Genomic DNA, 11026 nt, shown 5'->3' on the forward strand with positions numbered 1-11026 from the left:
CAGGCTAATGTACCAGAGTCTGGTAGGACCAGGCTAATGTACCAGAGTCTGGTAGGACCAGGCTACTAAGGCATTGCAATTCAGTGTAGTCTCAACCCTTTGTTGAACAGAGAGCGCCATCGAGTGGGCTCAGAAAATAAAGACACTGGTTCACGAAGCTTCATTTGGCCACCACTACCGTTTAGGCACCGGCACCGTTTTAACAGTATCGTTGGAGCACTGGTATCGGAAAAAAACCAACAATACCCAACCCTATTTCTCAACTATTCATGGCCCGTGCGATGGCTTATACAGTATCTGTACCAGATGTCTTTCATGTTTATCCCAAGAGCCTGGCATTCATCTTTGGAATAGTGTTGTCCTGATATCTGACTGTTTTCCTTTTCCAGATATTTCTACAGGGCGTGTCAAGGCACGCTGTTTCCCAGCCCAGTCCAAGTTGGAAGACAGTTGGATAAACTCCCCACTGAAACTCGCCGGAACATTCTGAGCCTCAGCAGGGTCAAGGCGGGGTCAGCGCTCAGCCCCAAGCCTCCCTTCCTGTCCCTCAGCAAGCCTTCCCCTAAAGGTTGCAATAAAAAAGACCAGAGGAGCTTCCCCAGCTCCGAGACATCACAGGGGCCCGCTTTACAAATGGATGAACAGGGCCGGAGAAGCCCGCTGGGGCCTGCAGATAGTAATAAGGGCCCTTCAGATCTCTACTCAATAGTTCCTACAGAAAAAGACACTCTTCCTTACACCAAAGACGCTCCTAAGCTTCCCGGGGAGCCGCAGCCTCCTTCCACCAAAGACTCTGAGTGTCTCAGTAAGACTTTAGAGGCGTCAGATGTGAGTCTGTCCGGCTGGATCACCTCCACGCCTCTGCTCTCTCAGACAGGCAGCGTCCAGCTGAACCTGCCCCCCCAGTGTGTCAAATACACCAGGAACTCGGACCAAAGACTAAAGTCGGACCACAGCGTTCATCCAGCACAGAGGACAGAGCAGGGGGCGGAACAGTCGCTGCACACCACTCTGTGATGTCTTACAGTCTTAACTCTCTTACTCAAACAACAATTTGCACGATAGATTTTTACAAAAGTCTTGTATTTTTCAAGGAGATTCTTTTATAAAAGATACAAATAGGTACTTTATATTTAGGATGTTTAAAGCTTAAGATATTTTTGAGGTTTTGAAGATGAAAGAACTAGAACATCTCCCTTTTTTTTTTTTTTATATCAAAGATGCATCTCAGTAGTTGATCAGGTTTTAATGTAAGGAGGAGCGGAGGAGAGACATTCCACTGCTGGCATGTTTGGGAGTTTATTTTCTTTCTCTGTTCATTCTTTTCGCTTCGCCTGCAAATACATTAAGACCAGGATCAGAGGAATCAGTGTTGACATTCCTGAGAAGAGACATTTTATATGTCTTAAGTTCCCAGTGAAACTCAGAGTTTTATCTTTACATAAATCAGCAGACAGCAGCATTGGCTCAGTGCTCAGTTGTTGCTGGATTTGCAAACATTTGTTTTAAACATTTTAAAGGCTGAAAAGTGTGTTAATAGCTGTTCTGTCATACTGTACATTCCACCGAATAATTATGAGAGCTGTTGACTTCAAATATGATAATGCAATATGAGAATTTGCCTTTATACAGCAACAATCTACCAGTAATGATGCTGTGTGTGTGTGTGTGTGTGTGTGTGTGTGTGTGTGTGTCTGCGTGCGTGTGTGTGTGTCCTGTAAACCCACAAAATTGTGTTTTTGTATGTGAGTTTTTGTACGGATTAAACAAACGAGATATAACATGTTAGTCAGCTTTTCGACCAGGCTAGCTGTTTCCCTCCGTTTTCAGTCTTTATGCTAAGCTAAGGCAACCGTCTCCTAGCTGTAGCTTCATATTTAGCACAGACATGAGAGTATGAGGTATTGGTCTTCTCATCTCACTAATCATCTAACGGTGTTTCCCAAAATGTCAAACTATTCCTTTAAGCACTGTGCAGTAGGTCGACAACACGCTACCGTCACGTTTCATAAACAAGATTACTTTTTGTCAACTGTTTATTTCAGTCTAGTCGTTTGTTCTGCTGGTGCTCGGCTGGAAACCAAAAAGCTCAATGGTGAAAGAAAGTCTTTTCCCAAATGTAAAAGATGTGGCTTTAAGATTTAAATTTGCACTTTGAAAGCATTATTTTTTAGAATTGCCATCGAGTATTGTTGGTGCTGGCGGCATGTTCCGTGCTGTATGACAAGGTTGGGAAGTTTTATTCCTTTCACACTTTTGTACTTGTTGTCAATGTGCACAAATGAACCCGTTAAAGTATGGGAAATTGGAATCATGCTACAGTCATTGTTAAGCATTTAAAGCAGCAGCACCTTTAATATGTCACGATTGTGTATCTCTTGTGTCATTGCAGTACATTTTTTATAAAGTGTATCATTTACCAAAGACAATTTATATTTCTGTATTCTCTAAGCAATAGTATGTGCCTTAACACTGGATAAGAAATTACAAATCTAAGAGTTTGCTTCCGATGCTGAAGCTGTGTCTTTGTTCAGTGAGGGTCGTCTTGTGTTGGTGTGGATGATATTTATGAGACCACATGCTATGTGGTTTCTTTCCTCCTGTCTGTTTTTGCACATAGCGCCTTTTTCTGGCATGTTGTTCTCATTCTGACTGCGCAGTCTGTCCACTTCGTTTTATAGGTTTCTGTCTGTTCTGTGCTTTTGGCGTTGCACTCAATGTGCCAGAATGAAGCTCGAGCGTATTCACTGTTGAATTCCAGGAAACTTCACTCTCACTGTACACGGCATTGAACATATCTGAGCTCCATTTGTTGGTTTATCATTTTGTATTTTGGTTACAAGGTAAGCCTTCTGTAACTTTTTGACATTATGCATTGTAACAAATGATCTGCTGTTAAAGGTTAGTGTCATTCCAAGGTATTCATCTAGATATCTAATAGACCCAAGATCACACAAAGTTCTTAGTCTAGCCTCTCTAAATTGTAGCAATGAAAAGTTGCAACCCACACTAACACACACTTGGAAAAAAACAGTTTTTTAAGTTTCAAGATACACATTTTTCTTAACAGTTCTTTGTCCTTCGAGTAATTGGAGATTACTTGTACCGTGGCTACTTGTGAACAAAATAAAAATGACAATAATAAAGTATTTATCCTTTACTAACTGTTCTACTGTTTGGAAAGTTGTTCTCTTTGCTTAATAAAATGTCCCAGTCCTTAATTTGTAAAAGTCTTTGCGTTTCACATGCGTTCTTTAAGCACTATAGCTCAGGCCTTTGGGGTCGGGAGTGAAAATGGATTAAATTGTTAAGAGCTTACCACAGCTGTGGTATAGCTCAAAACACAGCCTGTCTTGTATTATATCCAAGGGGTGTAAGGTATAAACTAGTCTAACAAGTTGCTCCATTCAAACTGGGTTACAATCAGGGTCCAAAAATTAGCACCATCTGCTCGCCAAATACTACTACTCGCCACTGTCGCACCAAATGCTTGCTCGTGGGAAATTGTTTGGTCTCTGTAAATTATAGTGTGGTCTAGACCTACTCTCTGTAAAGTGTCCTGAGATAACTCCTGTTATGATTTGATACTATAAATAAAATTGAATTGAATTGAAATTCTGCTAAAATATGCAAGTGGCTATAATAATGTAATCTATTGAGTGGTTGGTAACATTTATCATTTGGCTGGTGGAAAAAAAAGTTAATTTTGGACACTGGCTACAATCTATCTAGAGTGTGGTCTCATGGGATTGTCATACTAAAATATTAAGCTTTAATATGATATTGGGAGATATTTTGTGTATCCTAATTTAGATTTTGTGTTTTTCTGTTACATTATGCATTGTATCTGCTTGTGCTTCTGTCACTACATTTAAGCATGTCACAGATAAACATGAAGGTGTTTTAAAGCTTGCATTTACCGATGTCTTTTGGCCAGCAGAAGAAGCTGAAAAGGAATACTTCTGTCATGGTATCACTGTATAAAGTCATAGGGAACTTGTTGGCAAACCGTTACCTAATTACACAATCCAACAGACACAGAAAGAAATTGTATTTATTTCAACTCATGTTTGTGGTCACTTGATGAACAAATAACTCTGTTTGTCTCCCAACCAACTACTGAGAGAAATATCTGTCTCTTTAGCTGCTAATTGCTCCACTATGTTCACCCTCTGATCGCTAACGTTGAGTCTTGTGTGGGGCTGGGCAGGCAGTGTACAGAGGCTCTGTCACTGACGGCTGTGGCTGGAAACTGATAAAAGCAGGGGAAGGGAACCAAAACACAAGTGTGAGGCGTAAAAACCAAAACAATGAGCTGAATGGGCTGAACTCTCTCTGACTAACAAACTCGCCCCATACTGGGTGGCCTTTTTCCTTCCTCCGCCTGAGGGTTCTCTTCTGGACAGATATCTCATATGTTTTTATTTGATATAAAAGTTCTGATTATGAGTAGTAGGTTTGCTAGCTAAATCTGAATCACTCAGAGCTGTGGCTAATACATAAGCATTATTAATATTTGAGTGCCTGAGATTGGCCGATATGTTTTCCTGACAGCTAAACATGTCACTATTCTTTTACAATGCAAAAAGAAAACATGAAAAATCATCTCTTTTTTTCAATAGTTTTGAGGCCAAAATGTTGCTGCATAACATGAATGACCTCTTCTGTCTCAGTGATATGAAGTATATCTGCATACATTCTGTTATCATCCGCTCACACATCTGCCCAAAGGTGTGACGTAAGAGGCCTTCAGAAGACGGATGATCTTTGGCCTGGTGTTGCAGCGGTGGGTCTTTGCCTGGTGTGCGTAACATCTGTGATGTTATTAATGTTCCTTTTAAGGCACACTGAGGGAAAAGGGACAGACAAGGCTCTGCTGATGCTGTTGCAACACAACAGCCAAATTACTGACCGCTGCTGCAGATTTCTCCTCTGAACACAGAGATAATGATGACTCCTCTCCCCTCGCTCTGCTGCTCTCTCCATCTCTTTCAAAGCCTGAGTGTAAACCTTACCGGATTGATCAGCTGTATTATCCCCTGCAAACTGTAAGTGTGGAACTTTTGTGCCATTGTGCACTCTCCTCACAGCAATATTGTGTGTGATTAATCTGCTCTCAGTGGCATTAGGTAAGCAGCACATGCAATAAAAAAAAAGGATATTGTCGCACTTGTCACATATTGTGTTATGAGTATTCATGTGAAAGATTGATAATATAATTAAACAGGCTCCTCTCTGGTAATGAGGGATTCCTCACAGTCTTCTTTCATTTTCTCTAATTACTTTTTTTGATTACCTGCCATCTACAGGACAGACAGGAGACTGATTCGGCAGAAGCTATTGGAGTTTGATTTGCATTTTATCAATATATATATATATATATATATATATATATATATATATATTCTGGTCATTAAAGTCGCCTTGACCCGCTTCATGACCCATTGTTTTAACAAGCTTAAATCAAGACATTTTCAATTTCCTAAGCTGCCTCGTAAATAACCTGGTCCAATGAAGCCGTCAGAGAGCTGGATTATGGGAATTGTTTATGTTTTTGAAAAAGCCTTTGTGTTCTGCTGAGAAGACTTGCAGACTTGTTCATTTACACCAGTGGAGCTATAATGCACCGCATCACTTTTGATTGAACAAATGAAGGCTTTTTGTAAGCCAGGGCCATCTGTCTTCCAGTTGGTGGAGGCATTGTGGCTCCATTCTGCACTAAATATTATGTAGGAGTGTCTAATAGCCAATGCATTACTGTGCTCTTTTTCAGTCTAACTTCCCACTGACGCAGGAATCCATCCAACAGAAACGACAGGGACACGCTGGACAGATAACACAAAGATAGACAAACACCTACGGGTCATTTATAGTCTCCAGTTCCCCTGTAGGAGGAAGCAGGAGCACTAAAAACAAGACTAGTTATAATTATTGTTATCATATTTAGATTAGATTAGATTCAACTTTATTGTCATTGCACATGTCACAAGTACAGAGCAATGAAATGTAGTTAGTGTCTAACCAAAAGGGCTTAAGCAGTGATTAAATAACATATTACATAACATATGCTACCGTATGATTAAATAACAAATGCTACTGTACAGAGTGTAAGGTCTTACTATGTAAATATATAGATATGTCCATGATTCTGCACAGATTTTCATCCAACAGTTGTTGAGATAGATATTTCTGGACCATTGACCAACTAATGTGGCTCGGGAGTGGGAAGTTTGGGGTCCCCTACTGGAGCTGCTGCCCCCGCGACCCGACCCCCGGATAAGCAGATGATGATGGATGGATGACCATTGAGCGTCATTGGCATCACTAGAGCCTCGCAGCTAGGGTGGCTAAAAAAACAAATTCAGTCTGAACAAAGAGAAAGAGCAGGAACTCAAGAGAGGACCTTCATGCTGTGAAAAAACAGCACAGCGGGGCATAAACCAAGACATGAGCAATTCCTTGTTTTTGCCTCATAAACAAGCCCTGCCCTGCTGTGATGATGTCAACATTCACACTCTGCTGAAGTGTTGAAAAAAAACCCTGAGCTGGTGAGCTGAGCGTGGATTATGAGCCAGAGGTAAGAGGGTTGATCAGAGACGTGGCCTTCCTGATCACAGAAGACGTCAGCTCTGTCTTGATTGCCTTAGTGACCCCTGTCTCTGTTAGCTGTATGGCACACTTCCAGGAATCACTTAACAGCCATGATAAAATAATCCTACACATTTAGCCCTGTCCTACTCGCAACCTTCAGTGTCCTCTCCTGAACTCTGTACCACCCTGCAGTCACATCCCTAAACTGCCAACAGTACAATTGAGGTTAATTGATATGTTCCAGGAAAAAGAGACGTGCCATGATGATGTCAATTTCAGGCACTCTTAATCCATATCAAATTGCTGGGAGGGAAATGATAGAAGCATAGATTATCACACAAAAAGTAGAAAGCAATGGCCGCCAGTGTCAGCTAATGTTCAGTGTTAGAGCTTTACCTGAATCATTTCCTCCATTTGAACACAACCTGAGCAGAGAGGTTACTTGGAAATGATAAAACAAATCCATGTGTGCTCTTGAGTGTAAAACTCAGACTATAGTGTAGATGAATGAATTTAATCCCGTTTTTTAAATATTTCTTTTGTTTGCTAGTTTTTTGTTTTTGTTTGTGTGGTCTTTAAAGTTGTCGTGTGTGTGTGCATGCGTGCGTGCGTGCGTGTGCCTGTTTGGACTGAAAAAGGTGGTATATGATCTTGGTAAGCAATTTGACAACTTTGTAGTACAAATATTTATAACGTGCCCGTTAAAATACCAGCTAATCCAGCGCAAATTAGTGCATAAAACATCACCAAAATTAAGTATTTGAACCTCATAATTAAATACAAAAAAACTTTTTTTTATTTCTGTCACATGCAGCTGTGAATGGGTGAATAAGTGCATCGGAATGGACATCTCTTAAGTTGTTCTTCAAATTAAGAAAAAAATAACAAATGGGCAACAAGGATCATGTCCTGTAAATTGGAAGCATCATGTGTTCATTTTATTTCACAGTGCTATACCATTTCACACAAAACATTACTACATTTTTCAAACAAAGTGAGGGGAATTCTGTTAAAAACGCCCGGTTAGCTCAGTTGGTAGAGCGAGCGCCCATATATACAGTAGAGGTTTACTCCTCGACGCAGCGGGCCCAGGTTTGACTCCAACCTGCGGCCCTTTGCTGCATGTCATTCCCCCTCTCTCTCCCCTTTCATGTCTTCAGCTGTCCTGTCAAATAAAGGCCTAACAATGCCCAAAAAAGAATCTGTAGGAATATTAAAACTATGTCCCACCTTGTGAGAGTGCGCCTCATTCAGTTCAAGATTATGCATCGCTTCTATTGTTTAGAAGTGGTCTGAAAGACACACCAACTTGTTGGAAATGCAAGACAGAGGACAGTCAATTACGTCATGTTCTATGGTCCTGTGATAAGGTCCAGGCATTTTGGACCGAGATTCATGATAATGTATGTCAGATTGCAGGGAACCAGGTTCCATCCAGCCCTAGTTTATTGGTTCTGGGTTCTGGGTCCATCCTAAGCGGGATGGATAAGCCCATAAGAAGCTGGCTCCAGAATAGTTTAATGATAGCCAGACAGATAATGTTAAGGGGATGGAGGAATGTATGGCTGCCGTCACCAGGAGTGGGCTTGTGACATGGCTAGGGTGGTGGCGTGTTCAAAAAAATGTCATATAAGCGATTTTCAGATTGGATGTCTAGACTAGAAAATGGAGAAAGTAGCTAAGCTCTCTGGAGGCTCCTAAGAAGCTTTGTGCTGGGGAGAGACGTGTATGATGGGCTTATGGTGTTGTCATTTATACATATGTTTATTTGAACATATGTACAAACTTGATTTTTGTCTGGGTGGGTGGTGATAGTCTCGCTTTGCCAGACCTTCCTTCACAGCGCTGTGGAGGAGGGTCTGGCTAGTCCACACAGCATTCCCGGATGGGAGAAAAACATGCTCTGGTTTACTGACATTTCTTTAAACCAATCACAATCGTCTTGGGCGGCGCTAAGCACCAGATGGAGCCACGGTGCCTCTGCTAAATAGCCTCAGGAAGGAACTTGTTTTGGTGGAACGTGTACGTTCAAAAGTAGTTTTAGTCGTGCAACAGAAAACTCAGATTGGACAGATAGTCTAGCTAGCTGTCTGGATTTACCCTGCAGAGTTCTGAGGAGCAGTTAACCATAGTCCTCACAAATCCACCAGAGGTTAGAACGCCAACACAAAGAAAGAGGAAGGGGACGGACATCCAGCCGAAAAGAGTGAAATCCGGTGGAATTTCTGGCGGGAACCTCAGAAGTAGAACGTAGTGGATATAGACTGTGGTGGTGATGACGATGGGGGTTGACATTGGGGGGGGTGTATATATTGCAAATAATATGTTTTGTGTGTCGTGTTTAAGTGAAAAAAAAAAAAAAAAAATGGTTATGTTAAAAAAGACAGAACTATATATAAACATCTAAAACTACTACTAATACTGTAGTCTAGACCTGTGGTTCTCAACCTTTTCCAGTCGCGACCCCCCAGAATAGTCAGGTTGGTGTTCATCCCTCAACGACGACGAGACAGAGAGAGAGCTGGAAACCATGTAAACTCTTTCTACAAGCCTCCCTGTACTGGTTTTGAGTGATTATTGTGAATGCTCTGATTAAGAAATGTCAATAAATAATGCTGTTTGTGACGAAGTTTTAGCACCTTCAGCCGTTTTTGTTGAATGTGCCCCAGGCACTGTGGATTTCTGATGTGTTCCATGGCTTTTTCTCTCCCCCTGACCTGCCAGAACCAATACGGCACCCGTTCTGTGTCCTGGGATCTCCTGATTTATAAATTAAGCACTGAATATAGCACATGAAAAGCACCAAACTCAAAATATGTTACAGGCCCGTAGACAGGGAGTGAAGTATTTGAACCTCATAATTAAATACAAAATTAGGGAAAAACTACAAAAAGGTCCACTTTTTGAAAAAAGAACCCTCCGTTCCACAAGGCTAGCTATGGCCCTGTGTTATGTTGTTTTTTATTCCACAACCATCTTGTGACCCCCAGAAATGATCTCACGACCCCCTTGGGGATACTTATATATTTTACTTAAGGCAATACCACTCTGTACCACCCCCAACCGGCACAGACAGACAATCAGACACCGCCTACCAAGAGCCTGGGTCTGTCCGAGGTTTCTTCTTAAAGGGAGTTTTTCCTCGCCACTGTCGCATTTACGCACTTATGCATGCTCTTGGGGAATTACTGGAATTGTTGGGTCTTTGTAAATCATAGAGTGTGGTCTAGACCTACTCTATCTGTAAAGTGTCTTGAGATAACTCTTGTTATGATTTGATGCTATAAATAAAATTGAATTGAATTGAATTGTAAAAATAGTTACAAGCAAAAGTCAAAAGTGTGATGAGGGGTGGACGAGTCAAAAGGTTTAGGTACCACTACACTGTTCTAGACAAGCTGTGTGGAGGTAGTTATTTTAACTCAACAATGTGTCTGTTTTTTTAATCAAATGTGAAATAAATAATCTAAAATATAAGAAGAAAGAAAGAAATCACCTTGTGAGAAAAGTGTCACTGACATTATATTAAAGTGTCCTTACAGTGACTCCCAGTGTCCACATGGATTACTGCAGCCATAGTGTCCGATGTATGCGCTCAGAGACAAAAGGGGGTTCATTGGTGTTGTACATGATGTCCTTCCATTCAACATGACATAATTATTTGGAATCTCTCTAATACAATCATAGACCTAATCTTAGCGCACATATATTCATAATAAATATGGAAAGTAGCTTGACACCTTTCAGGAACATGCTCTTAAATTCATATAAATGCACTCAGTTATTGTAAGAATATGATTATATTTCCTCTTTACCTTCTGAACTACTTTCCATCTGTATTGCCACGTAAAGCCCCTGTATCTGTGACCCAAAGGGCTAATAGGTACAGAAACTAAATGTCACACTAAGTGTAAAGCTCTACAGTGGGTACGGAAAGTATTCAGACCCCTTCAAATTTTTCACTCTTTGTTTCATTGCAGCCATTTGCTAAAATCAAAAAAGTTCATTTTATTTCTCATTAATGTACACTCAGCACCCCATCTTGACAGAAAAAAACAGAAATGTAGAAATTTTTGCAAATTTATTAAAAAAAAAATCACATGGTCATATGTATTCAGACCCTTTGCTGTGACACTCATATTTAACTCACATGCTGTCCATTTCTTCTGATCCTTCTTGAGATGGTTCTACTCCTTCATTGGAGTCCTGCTGTGTTTAATTAAACTGATTGGACTTGATTAGGAAAGGCACACACCTGTCTATATAAGACCTTACAGCTCACAGTGCATGTCAGAGCAAATGAGAATCATGAGGTTGAAGGAACTGCCCAAGGAGCTCAGAGACAGAATTGTGGCAAGGCACAGATCTGGCCAAGGTTACAAAAGAATTTCTGCAGCACTCAAGGTTCCTAAGAGCACAGTGGCCTCCATAATCC

At 40.9% G+C, this 11026-nt stretch overlaps 1 protein-coding gene across 1 annotated transcript in view; it reads left to right on the forward strand.

The window, feature by feature from the left end:
* atp10a (ATPase phospholipid transporting 10A) overlaps window positions 1-1072 on the forward strand; it is a 44285-nt gene extending 43213 nt beyond the window's left edge. The window contains exon 21 of the mRNA XM_031309447.2: window positions 390-1072. Coding sequence (XP_031165307.1) covers window positions 390-1017 — 628 coding nt within the window. The 3' untranslated portion in view covers window positions 1018-1072. The remainder of the gene's footprint in view (window positions 1-389) is intronic.
* The last annotated feature ends 9954 nt before the right edge of the window (window positions 1073-11026 follow it).

Source organism: Sander lucioperca, chromosome 11 (genome assembly GCF_008315115.2).
Source record: "Sander lucioperca isolate FBNREF2018 chromosome 11, SLUC_FBN_1.2, whole genome shotgun sequence".
Classification (NCBI taxonomy): Eukaryota; Metazoa; Chordata; class Actinopteri; order Perciformes; family Percidae; genus Sander; species Sander lucioperca.